The 13,979-nt window shown below is 37.0% G+C and overlaps 1 protein-coding gene across 1 annotated transcript; it reads left to right on the plus strand.

The window, feature by feature from the left end:
- The first annotated feature begins 1,369 nt into the window (after positions 1-1,369).
- LOC124174064 (chymotrypsin-2-like) lies at positions 1,370-12,231 on the plus strand. Its single transcript, XM_046553198.1, has 7 exons — positions 1,370-1,478; positions 2,379-2,472; positions 4,389-4,545; positions 6,301-6,467; positions 7,094-7,183; positions 8,359-8,513; positions 11,876-12,231. Exons 1-7 carry the CDS (start codon positions 1,428-1,430, stop codon positions 12,032-12,034), a joined length of 873 nt encoding a protein of 290 aa, XP_046409154.1. The 5' UTR covers positions 1,370-1,427; the 3' UTR covers positions 12,035-12,231.
- Positions 12,232-13,979: the final 1,748 nt, after the last annotated feature.

Genomic DNA, 13,979 nt, shown 5'->3' on the forward strand with positions numbered 1-13,979 from the left:
CTCCAGTTATTAATTTATTCTGCTGCAATGGAAGATAAGTATTGTGGTACATGAAAAAGTGAACAAATTGAGAAAAAAATAAAAATAATAGCTTGAACCTGTATGCATAATTTGTGTAATTGTTTGTTAGATGCGTACTCTTGCCCCTCTTTCCCCTATGATAGAGTAGAACAAAAAATACATAAGTATGTATGTATAAACAATTATCAGCAAGACAAACGTATGAACTCATACATACATCTGATTTTATTGAATGCGACTAAATATATGACAGAGTAGAACAAAAAATACATATGTGTATATAATTATAAGAAGAAGGATATTTAGGTGGCTTGGTCATGTAAGAAAAGGGGAGGAGGGTGTAATGATAAGAAGAGTATGGATATGTCAGCCAGAAGTAAGGCGCCCACGGGATAGATCAAGACTAAGATGGAATTAACAAGTGGTTGAAGACTTGAAGGATAGGTTGACATGGCGGTGGACAGAATAGTGTAGAGACAACTTGTTAGCTAGGCCAAAAATCGACTTGGATTGCAGTGATTACAGAAGTGACGGAGTGAATTACCATGTTATAATTTCTGAATTACGTCGATACGGTTTTTACACCCGGGGGTAGAATCCACCTATCTAGCCAAACCTCCAATCAATTACCCTAGAAAATACTAATTTTTACGTTCGCTCTCACGGCGATGGTTTTCTGCGCATAGGAAAAATGTTGAGATATAAAGAATTTGTATTTTATTGACGAAAAGAAGCTAGTATAACATGCATCACAATGCATCAGTCATGGTAATATAAAACTTAAGTACGTCAGCGTACAAATTTTTGGTTTAGTTGCAAATGTATACAGTAATTAAGCAGTCAACTCTCGTTATTTTTTACATGAAAATGGCGCTATGGTCATCTCAATTAGCTGGAAAAGTATATGCTTAAAAAAAGGTGGACTGCATTGCCCAAATTTCCCAACATAATTTCAAGTACCCTAATTTAGATTTTTAAACTAGAATGTAGTCTATGGTGGTGAAACACTATAAATAAAATACGCACAACAAGTATTTGTTCGTAATTAACTTCCCTTTGATTCAACTCCCTAACTTATATCGGATAAAATATTAATAAACAACCAGTTTATTTTTGACATAAGTGACACACAATACATAAGTTACAGCAAAGCAAAGAGTTTCAAACGGCTTTAATCGCAAATTCCTCAGCGAACAAGTCCCGGTAGATTGGTGATAACCATGAATATTTCAACTTCCAAAATTTTTTAACCCATCATATATCTTAATCTGAGCGCCACGATTACAGATAACGTACAATATATCAATTGGAATAGTTATCTCTGCACGATTTTGTATACATAAGCGACTTCAAGAACCCGTTTATTCGTTGCAAGTTTATTCACATTTACCATACAACTCCCAGACATGAATATCTTTACAGTAGCTGCGATCCTCATCGTCTGCGCTCACGCCCAGGTATTCACGCCATTTTTCTAAATTTGTCATATGATAGCATGATGATAGCATGCCATTACATATATATAAATAATATTGTTAAACTAAGTCACTCTAAATTAGACATAAAAAAATATTCAGTATTTTTTTGCATTTTCTACTGAAGTTCTATAAATTCTTCCCATTCTGTCTCATTACTCTCAATATTTTAAAAGTTTCATAGCTATGCTTAGGTACTAAATATATTAATAAATTTTCTCATCCGCTCAATTATTTTCACAGTTTCACTCATACTCTCGTATTCAAAAATTGAGGGCAGCAAATATGAAGGCTATTTTCAAAATAAGGAGAGAAAACATTTGAGCACATTTATTTGATAAATTCTGCAAAAATTGTCTCTGTGCACTTGGCTTAATGGATATATTTAGTATGATCCGCTAGATTAATTATTGACCACGGGTATTGAGTTACCATTTATATTTACGAAAATTTTAGCCAAGTGCCAAATGAGACTACAAGGATTACGATTGTATACACTGTGCACTTGTGAGCTCCATAGCTAACATGTAGGAATGAATATGGAAAATTTAGGAATCTATCGACCCGTAATAGCCCTCTTTGTAAAATATATTTCTTCCACGGTCGTAGAAACTATCAATGACTCAATTTAAAATTTAGCCGTCGCATAATAAGTGACTTAAAAATTCCCTCATTCTCTCGTGTAGACCAAGAGGGAATTTACACCTAGGCAGAATGTAACTCCGCAAGTGCTGAGTTATTTTTTGAAAAAGATAAACTTGTTCTGAAATTTTCAACGAGTTACTAGAATTTATATAGAAACTTTAACATCATTTTCATAGGAAGATTTGCTTATGAGCAGCTTTAATAAATTGTTTATAATAAATAACGATCTTTAAATAGGCATTCGACGTGAGGAGACTTCATCCTGTTGGGGGCCCACTGGATAATGCGTCCGTGGTCAAGAAAAATACCCTGCAGGGGACGGTAGAAAGAGGTAAATAAAAATTCTATAATACATTATATTAATGTCCATGATTTTCATTAAGAATACCTACTGATATTCATATCGCCAACTTATGGACTACATCACTTCAACCTTGAGATGAAATATGCATATATGTCCAGGTAGGTAAGCATGGTAGCCTAATGAGTAAAATAAATCCTAGGAAAAAGATTACTAGGAAAGTCCGATGACAAAGTGAGAGAAATAAGCTACCACTCCCTCATTTTACCCTATTTAGAATACGCTGCCAGTGTATGGGATCCTATTGAGTTAGAGAAACAGAGTTAGAACGCATGAAGAGAGGTACGTGAAAAGTCGTTACGATAGTCTTATTAGTGTAACTGACCTTTTAGATAAACTGGAATGGGAATCTCTGGCAGATCGTAGACTGAAAAATCGAGTAAACATATTATGAAAATTCAAGAGCAGTGTATTTTTGAACAAAAATATCCATATCTTACGACCGCAAACATCAAATTAACGACAGAATTAGAACTCACAAATAGATCAGTGGAGACTATAACGCCAGCGTTATAATGGTTACTCACAAATAGGTTAGTTGAGTACTTTAGCCTACAAACCCATGTATTCCTTAATGCATGTTTTTGAATTTTCTTAGAATTTCTAACAGCATGTTTTTTTGCGTTCTAGTTTTATTGACATATTGCCTTCATGATTATTTGGCAAGTTTTGCATGAATGTGTAAGTATAATTTGATTGTATGCGTAACATTTTTATGTCCGTGGGGTGTGCAAGTGGAAATCCTCTTGCATGCTTCATGCTGGTGATTGATCACCACGAACCAAACATCCTACAGATGGCTCATACGGTATTATGAAGACGAATGAGTAGTGCGCTTGCCTTCGGTCCGTAAGGGTCGTGGGTTGAATTCTCGGTTGGATCCATCGCACACCTCTAAAAAAAATAAAAAAATTAAAAAAACATTTCAAAAGCGAGGTAGTTCAAGGAAAGAAACTGGCCCCCGCCCTGAATGTGCTGATCAAGTAATACACCTGTAGTTTGGTCTGGGACGAGCCTTACCTTACTATTCCAAGCAAACATTTGGGATAAAAGTCAACTTTTTGTGGAGAGAAGTCTCGGAACAAAACAACTAATGATTAACGAAGATATCGTATTGCCCACGATTTTATTAACAGAGTACTACACGTGTTTCAATTGTTTACTATCATCATCAGGTAGTAAGAGAAACTAACAAAAGAATTACATTTATTCCATTCTGACAGATATATGTATCTTCAAAATAGTGGGGCGGTAAAAGATCAGAAGAAAAAACGTGGTGGGGGAGGAATGAGGAAGGGGCGGGTGACATGGGGGTAGGAGGAGGCACAGAAACAAAGTTGAGATATTATATCATACAGAAAACCAAAAACTCCGGACTTGTGCCATGTCATAAGGTGAGAATGTGGGGTCACATCACGTGCAATACTCTGTTACTCTGTCGAACGGATAGATATGCGAATTCGTTTTTCCCCCGAACCATAAAGGACGGTGGTAACTTCGTTGGATCGTTTCCTTTTTATGTGCAAATGGCTGGTGTCCTAACACCCCCTGCCACACGCCTTTTAGGTGGCTTGCGGGGTAGTATTTAGATGTAGATGTTACTAAAATGTTGGGCAATACGATATCTCCGTTGATCATTACTTTGGATAAAAGACAGTTTATCGTGCGCGTCATTATAAAGTTGTCATTACGTGAAACAACCATCATGCCCCGAATATGTGAAATTCACAGGTATTTAGTTTAACCAGGAATGATCTCTACCCTCATGCAAAGCATACCAACCGTTGGGTTTAATCACCGAGTGAAGGAAGGCATGATTTCCGGAACACGTTAAGTAAACAACACCATTGGCTGGAAACATTAATTTTTGCATCTTTATCTTTCAGAGCACGATGTCAGCAAGCCGAAGATAGCAGGCGGCAAAACAGCCGAACTGGGAGATATTCCCTTCCAAGTTTCAATAGACATAGATATGGCTGATTTCTGTGGTGGAACCATCATCGACCGTTTCTACGTGCTAACAACAGCAAACTGTGCTATGAAGTGAGTCAAACTTCCCTACATTACAAGCAGGGAAAGAGAAATAGCCATAGAAGATTAGTAACATAGCGATACCTACCTCCACTGCAGAAGCGCTCAACAACCGCCCACCGAATCCAATCCGCTCATCTAGGAGCTCGACAATACGAATGCGCTCAGATGGCTGTATCCGGAGCATAAACGCTCACCTCCGATTCTCCAAGCGCCAGGTGAGAGCGTTTGTACTCTGGCTACTTCCAGCTGAGCGCATCCGTATTGTTAGGCTCCTAGATGAGCGGATTTGATTCGGTAGGCATTTCTGGAGTGTTTCCACAATGGAGGTATCAATAGTGGGCAGGGCGTTTTTCCACTAACCAAAAGTTCCCGATTCAAATTCTGTATGAATATTTTGGACGGCCCCTACAAAAATGACATAGGTGACAGGGAAAGGCACTCACCTTGAAAACGCGAAATCAACACGCATAGGCCAGAGTCTGAGTTGAGCTCTACACAAAACCTTATGGCTCACTACTTCAGTCATTGAGTTATTGTTAAATTATGAAATATATTTTACATGAAACTTGATCGCCATTATTTTTTTACTACACGTTGGTTTGGCGAAAAGTGAGATTAAATATTCTTTCACAACTTTCCACTAAAGTTCAAGGTTTACGACTGGACTGAAATCGTATATAGGGAGTGAAAACAATTATTGCAATATTGCCGCAGTGGTCCATTTCAAAGGAAGAACAGAAAAAATACACCCATTTCTCTCAGAAATGTAAGACTGGAATTGTTGGGGTCTTGAGTACTCCTGAAAATAAAGAAATAGAAATGTCGGGAAAATTACAATTACTTTGAAAAAGGCCAAAGGGTTAGAATTGATAGGGGTTAAAGGGATATGTAAGGAAAAAATCGTGCTAAATACGCTGAGGCACTAGGAATTAAAACCATTCACAACAGCTTGACATTAAATGATCCAGCATGGCTTACTATGAACTAGATAAATTAAGATATTTATTATATACATACCTTCCATCATAGTACAAACCATGTATTGGTCGTGAAAAATATTTGGATGACCACATTTCAAATTCTGAAAACGTAGGCTTCAGGTTTTTTTTCATGAATGCCTTGTAGATTTCATTGGCACACTTAGAGCCGTTTTACACGGGGATGGTCTTTGCGCCATCGGACGTATGTATGAAGGAGCAATCGAAATTGCGTCGTGTAAGCGGTGAATAGCTAGAGCATATGCGAAAATGCCTGGATGCGAGACGGCAAAATAGCCCCTTCTCTAATTCCGAGTTGGCATTTTCGCAATTTCAATGTTTTCAGTGCTAACCTGCGAAGAAACGTGCCCCGCGTAAAACGGCCTTTAGAAAGACACCAGTCGTCCACTCATTATAGCTGTCTTTCAGTAATATAAAGTAATTCCTTCCCATATTTTTTCAAACGACTAGTCAGAGTTTTAATACGAATTCTTTTATCTTCAATCAATTATACTTTTCACCCAAATTTGATAATGACATAGAAAATATTTAGAATAAATCCGTTTTCCCTAGAAATTATGTAGAAGTTTAGTATGGATGTTTAATTCCATGAAAAAAGGTGATGCATATGACAGCTGATCATCTTGAAATTATTATGACTTCAGCTTATCCACGCAAAATTTTAGTTATTTCCTGAGTCCTTTGTCCACTTCAGTTTATGGTATCGTTTCAGAACTAAAATAAGTATGATTTAATAACGATCTCTAATAATATTAAATTTTTTTAGAGGGAGCCAATACGTCATTTACGCAGGTGTTGTTAAGCTACGCGGAGATGAGAGTTCACGAGTGGTCATACAATCCAGTCACGCTATCATTTATGAAGGGTTCAATCCAGGCAGTTTCTACGGAGACCTTGCCTTGATACAGCTGCCCAATTTTCTCGAGTTCAATCGTAAGTTTGATTTTTTCACTTAGCCCTTTTAAAAAGCTTCGCAAGCCAATTACATTTTAATTTTTAGCAGCAAAAAGCAAATGCAGCAAAGCACAGAAAAGATAGGTGCTCATGGGCAGTGGTTGATCTAAGATAGGTACAAGAGGGGGCTAAGATTACGATTCTATCCAGTGTAAATTGAATACCCAAGGGGGGGGGCAAAGCTTCCCTAGCCCCTCTCTGGATCTACCACTGGATTTTAACATACCAAAAGCGTGTAAAATATGGCCTAAGTTCAGAGCTAATTTGTAATTCAATTCTTTTAAGTAGGAAAATGCATAGAAAAATATACCTAAATATTTTAATACAAAATGGTTACCCCCAAAAACTTCGATTTTATCTAGTTTGTGTTTCGATTCCAATGGGGAGGGCGCTATAGCCCCCTTAATCCCCTCCATAGATCCACCACTGCTCATGGGTTCTTATCAAGACAACATAACAAAATTTTTTCCCAAATCACGATATTACAGGCTGATAATTGTCCTAATGATGCAAAAAATAACATATAAGTGCATGTATTCACTGAATATGATCATCGTCGTAATAAAATAACTTTTCAACGATTTGTATTAATTATCTATTTCCAGAGTTCATTAAACCGGCCTATATTCCAATAAATGATGATACGTACGCCGGCGAAATTGCATGGATTAGTGGCTGGGGTGCATCTTCTTCTGGTATTGATATTTTTTATCAGTAATCCATCATTCTAAATCCCGTTAGTGAATTTTGAGTTACCAAATATTCTAAATTGGTACAAGTGTTTCGGATGAATCTCAATTGTGTGATCTCAAGTTCTTCTCACTCAAAGCCTTGTGCATTCATTTTGGTTAGAAATCAAAAATTCTGAAAAATAATCCTTTTCGATAACCAATTCTCAACGCAAAAGAATATGTCATTATTGGCACGTAATGTTCTGATATTATCACCAATATATAAGAATTTCAATTTTTTCACCAAGTTTCTCTGAATGGTGAATAAGTAAGAAAGAGAGTAGTGCTACCGACGGAGATTGGCGAAGCTTGGTGGTTGAGCCAAAATAAACAGAATCGTTTTAATTAAAAAAATGAAAAAAACATTGACAGCTAAGATCCGTAGGGGATACGTAGTAAATAATAGCACCTTAGTGAGTACTTCACTGCGTAATATTTCGCGAGACTGCACTGCTCAACTGAACGATTCATGTAATAGGGATGCATACCATAAAGAATTGAAAACTTAAATCTGAGTTTAGTTCAAATTGGACGATTCACCTACTTCACCAAATTGATTAACATAGTGAGTAGTTCATTTTGAATCGTTCATTCGGGAACTGCCCATCACTAGAACAGAAAAGCCAATTGATAAAGTGCTACCGACAGCCTACACAGGGAGAGTGCAGAACGAAAAAAAGTACCCATTGTTTTCGTAAGGCTTCTATCACTTGCTTTAGTACCTACTTCATTGCTCACTTCATTGATTGGTATGACAATGTCACGATGTCATACAAATGCCATACTTGACAGGCATTGTTCTTCAATCTCAATAAGTTACAAATTGTTTAGCTCTTTGCTTCTGTAATGCAGTTAACGTCTATCTCTCGCTTTCATGAGTCAGAAAAAATGAGCACCCAGCTATTATCACTATTCTTTGCCTTCAAAACTTATACACGCAAAACTATTAATCTATAATTCGAAGCCACTAACTTTCTGCCCATCTCTCTCGATAGCACTGGAAGGAAAAAAAGAATAAATTTCACCACATTAATTTACTTAATCACCGAAGAACACACACTACTTGTAAAAGTCATCTTTTTCAATTTCTGAATGGCTTCTCTGTGATTATATCTAATTTCAAAATTGATTTTTTTTAGGTGGATCTTTAGCTAGTGAACTTCAATACACACAAGTGCCTATAATGTCCAATGAGCACTGCAGAGTACACGTCGGAGCTTACATAACCGACTATATATACACTACAACGGACTATATTTGCACTACATATTTGCAAGGTCATGGAGAATGCTTTGTAAGTACCTCATTAGTGTAGACAATTACCATGCATTAGCCAATAGCTTATTTAAGCAGTCTTACTTTAGATACTTATACGTATATCAGATTAGTGATAATCTATTTCAGCATTGATAAATTTAGTCAGTTCATACATATTATATTAATGCATTAATACCATTCATTTTTATATATTGTATTTGGCAAGACTTGACTCGTATTTGAAATTGCATCCAACTTTCAAATACGCTACATTAACACATGCGCTATCTTTAGAAGCAGCCTTTGTTTCCACATATGAATGCTGATAGCGGTGATGAGAATATCACGCCGAAAAAACGCAATCAACTTAAATAAAAAGCATAGCGGTGCACTGCAATTGGACAGTTGGAGTATCCATTTAGATCGGTTCGGTGTCATTTTGGTAAAATTGTGATTAGCAAAACATTTTCAATCTAAATCGCAAATTTATTTTAAAATTTGCATTATGAAAGGGAAAGATAAGTTATCGTGCAAAAACATCCGTTTGTTTTTTATCTCATAAAGTTTTTCAAAAAATTGCGAAAGTTGTCGGATACTTTTCAGTAGTTGGTGACGTCATTATTATTTCGGTGTATCAAATCTTTCGATGAGATCCGCTTATCGATATAAGGATTCGCCCACTAGAGTGTAGGTACTAGCCACGGAGCTATGCCACGTTCACATTACGATTGTCCGAGCGATCGTCCAAACGATAGTTGGCCGAACTAGCCGTGTGAATGCATGTCCTGACAATAGTTCACGTAGTTCCGAACGTTGCCACTTTACGATGGTTAGGCGCTGGGAGACCGGAAACGGAAGCGACAAGAGAAAGACGAAAAGTTCGTGAAGTTCTCTTCGCTCTATTTTTTTCATGGATTTGTCCTAGGAAGGAAGAATATGGGCGGAAGAAAAATTATTCGGTAAATACACGTTGAACACAGTAATATCTTGACCCTGCAACCTGAACAGCTTTGCTAACCGTCAATTTCTCGTTCACTTTAGATGTCAGCACTAGAGGGCAGCACTGGTTTTTAACCATCGTCGTGTGAATGCACGATTGTTCCGACGATTGCTGGAGCAATCGTAATCTGAACGAGGCATTATATTTTACTCAGTAATTTAGATCAGTGGCCAGGCTATTTTAAGCTTTTCACGTGAAATTCTGCGACAAGTATTTCGATAAGTCATGTCCCAGTTATATTCTCGTTGATCTAATTTCGCGTCAACGTTGAACATTTAATATATTTCATCCTAATTAGATTTTCCGTTATGCCACGCACGCAGTTCCCGATGCCCCTTAGGGCTTATATTTGCGCTGCTATCTGTGGTAAAACTTTGGGAAAGCGATAAAATTGGCGTCATCAGCTATTATGGCTGGCATAGGAAAGTTGCCGTAAGCTGATACAAGCAAACTAATAGAGGCCGAGAATTGACAAAGAAGCGGTGACACGCTCAGCACTCGGAGGTATTACACAACACAATTACAATCTGCGTCATTATCTGATAATGACGAAAGCGTGTAAACCCGGGTCGTGAGTTCCAATTAGTTATTGTGCTGCTCAGTGGAGTACCCAGGAATTTTGTTCATGGGGGATCCAAATGGGGGTAATTTAAAAAACAGGGTACTTAGCAGAGGATTTTAAACAAATTTTTATACGTTTCATAATCGAAAAAAAACTTCATTTTTCAAAGGAATCTTTTGTAAATTCATGATTTTTCGATATTTTTTTTATTTTAAGCATTGTATTTGTGTTTTTATATTTCGGGGTGGGGGATACGGAACTCCCCCCTCGCTACGCCACTGGTGCTGCAAAAAAGACAAATAATGAACCCATTGTCAGTTCCTAATCGTGGGACACTTCTAAATCCGAAGATTGGCTTCCTCCAGAAGCTATCTATTTTTACTTGACAAGCCTTCTAATGACTTGGCCGCCCCGCGATTTTTGCTATGTAAATTCATAAGATAATTACGAAAGCGATAATATTATCAAAATATCATTCGCTATCTACGTAAGGCCTAATTAAATCCCAAATACATTGGTGGCACACAACTAAAGCCTGTAATATAGGAGAGCAATTAATACGGCTATAAAGTAATGTACGGAACGACTTTCTACCGATATCTTTAATTTAAAAATTGAGTGGCGACTGTGCGGACGTTTTTCCGGATTAGATACGTTATCTCCTCAAAAATTACGATAAATAATGATCAGTGTTAAGTATTAATAAGATAAGTAATGATAATATGTGGTACCAAGAGCCTCGGAACAATTATCATGGCAATTCAGGAATTTGTATAGCGTAGTGGTCTGCGTAGTGACCCGCAAAGCCAAAGGTCCATGACTCAATCGCCTGAACAGGGGAATTTTTTCTCATGGCAAATCATGTGTAGGTAATGGTTATTGATAGAGATTTGAATTCATGGTTATGAATATAATGAGCAGCCATCAGACATATGTTGTTAGTTCGTTTAAAATAACTGAAATAATCAATAAGAGTTTAACGAATAACAGCTCCTCAATTTCCCTCAGCCCTCAGTCTGGCTTCGTCGAACAATCTGCACCTGCTTATATAATATCCATAAATGATACACTGAAAATAAAATTTTCCCATCAATTACCCAGCAAAATAGGTTAATCAATGTATGAAAAATGATTGAACTACAAGAATCAGTTGTATCCGACTAAAAAGCGGCACTAATGAAATATTTATTAATTAAAATGGAATGTTTTCACTATGAAAACTATCCTTTAAATAAGTTGTGTTTAATTAACCCTCAACCGCATGAATTACTAGACAGGTGCCAAAAAATGTTTCATTATAAAACCTATCCTAAAACGCTTCAACTGCTACATTTTAATAACTTTTTTTGGTATTTTTTTTAATTTTTAAGAAAAATTATAAATAAGTATAACATATGATACATTATGGTCATGGACAATTTTTACATTAAATGGATATGTATCACAGATTTGGCAATTTTCCACAAAAGGTTTTCATTTCTCATACTGATTGAAAACTTCGCATTGACGCCCGTACCTTTACTAATTACATGTATAGATATCATCCGGGTAAATCCTCTTAATCGTTTCCCTTGCGGGGAGCTGACTTCCTTCAACCTAATTAGCAGCAGACCATTTTTGGTACCTACTGACTGCTTCGAGAACCGCATAGTATAACGACGGGATGTATCATTTCTGATACACCACGTGTTAGAGAGGAATAAATGTGCCCTTTAGGAAATAACACAGACAATGAGTGTAGTGTATCATACATGATACAAAATCCAGTTAAGGATTAACAAACAGCACTAGTGAAGTATTTCTTATTTACAATGTAATATTTTCCTTTCCACTACAGGGAGATTACGGCGGCCCACTTTTTGTGGGCAAGTTAGGAGGTTCAGCCACTCTCATTGGAGTATATACCGACTCCACCCCGGCACATTGTGGACAACGAACTGATGTTTACACGAGAGTAAGCTCGTTTAGAGGTTGGATAGATGGCCATATACGCTGAACCTGCAAAGAAGGGCAACTGTCATCCCTAGAGGAACCTGATCCTTTATTTTGATTTTTTCCGGAATCTATAGTGCTTGTATTTATTTCCTCAATAAAAAACATACACGCTATCAAAATATAAGGCAACACGTTGATAAAATCATACATCTTCCCATTCGCTTTTGGTCGCATTTTAATTTTTCAAACTAAAACAATCAGTTACAATAAAAACCCTGTAAACAATATTTGAGCACTTTTCTGTTAAATTTATAGCCAAATCAATGTTTAATTATCACGTGTCAAATTTGCCTTTACATGAAAAGTTTTTTACCTTAGAATTTTATTTGTATCACATGAACGTTTATGCTAACGTTGAGAGTAAAATATCGGGTACAAGCACCTTACATAAGGGAAGTCATAGGGCCACCATCATTTGAGGCTAGCTCATAAGGTAACTTGAACTTTTTTTATCGCCACAACATAAGAGCAATCAAAATAAAATATTTAACTAAGAAAATTATGCATATTTCCATAACATTTTTATTATTCATTAATTCTTCTGTGTAACATATTAGCTGGAATAAAAAAAATCAAACAATATTTGACAATTTTTTATCTTTTTAATTTGATTGTGATCAAAACTTTTATTTGTTTACTCCAATTGGTTTTACGGTTTATTGCTCGCGCGATCGTTGACCATTTTCTTTTGGAGATGTTGGCATGTAATGCAGGCTAACATGTTTTGGCTCGCAATATAACGGATCGTTTTACACTAAGCGCATACTTTGTGCAGTGTCGTAGATACAGGGGGGTATTTTCTGGGTTACAACCCTCCCCCCCCCCCCCCACTTGAGCCTTTAAAAGAGGCGCCAAAAACGAGTGAGATGGCCTCAACATATATGCGATAATATACATATAGTTTTTGAGTCCTAAAAATCACATTTTCAGCATCAAAAATGCCAAAATTTTCAGAAGGACCCCCAAACTCCATTTGATATTTTGAATTCACCCCGTAAGAGCCCAGAAATGACAGAAGTTTCCATTTCAAGATCCTGTCCACGCCACTGACTTTGTGTGATACATTAAAGTGCATACAGACTCAATATTTTACACCATAGACGCATTAATTTCGCCAAGAGGAGAAAAATCAATGCCATTTTGAAGCATCTTCAGCAGCAGCGATGATTCATATGTTGGTGAACAATAGCTTTACTGATTGTGAGTGGTCAACTTCATGGGCATCTTAGCGTTAAGGTACTGCATGCCACGATAAACAGCTTAAATCGTGGTAAGAGCACTATTTCTTGGTAAATTATGGCAAAAATATTTACTTGCTCCAAGCGAGCGTATTATTTATTATTTGTTCTTCTAAGTCGGCAATCCCAAAGAATAGAGCAAATGGTGAGAGAAAATGACATATTTCTGAAGGGGCATATTACTTCTGAGCAGCTAACTCGGCGGCGTGGATACCGGCGAGCTGAAGGATCCGCAAAAATAAACAAGAGAACGTCGCCGTTGACGTTTCTACCACGAATATTACAAAAGAGGATCCTAAAGTCGGCCTCGGCCTCTAAATCTGTTCTCCCCCACCGTACATTTAAATGGGTTTACAGAAGCCGGCACTCGCGTCGTAGACGGATGAATTTATACGAGTTCCGTGGCTCGATGGCCGTGGCTCGATTCCCGGTCCAGGGGAATTTTCTCTAATGGCGTTTTTCAGTCTGACGTCACCGAATAATCTGCACCTGCTTTATTATATCTATAAATGATACACTGAAAACACAATTTTCCCATCAATTACCCAGCAGAATTGGTTAATCAATTTATGAGAAATAACTGAACTACAAAAACTAGCTTTCAAATCGGATGTGTCCAATTAAAAAGCGGCACTAGTGAAATATTTATCAATTACAATGGAATACTTTCAGAGTAAATCTAGCCTTTAAATCAGTTGTGTCTCATTA

This window comes from Ischnura elegans, chromosome 2, assembly GCF_921293095.1.
Source record: "Ischnura elegans chromosome 2, ioIscEleg1.1, whole genome shotgun sequence".
Classification (NCBI taxonomy): domain Eukaryota; kingdom Metazoa; phylum Arthropoda; class Insecta; order Odonata; family Coenagrionidae; genus Ischnura; species Ischnura elegans.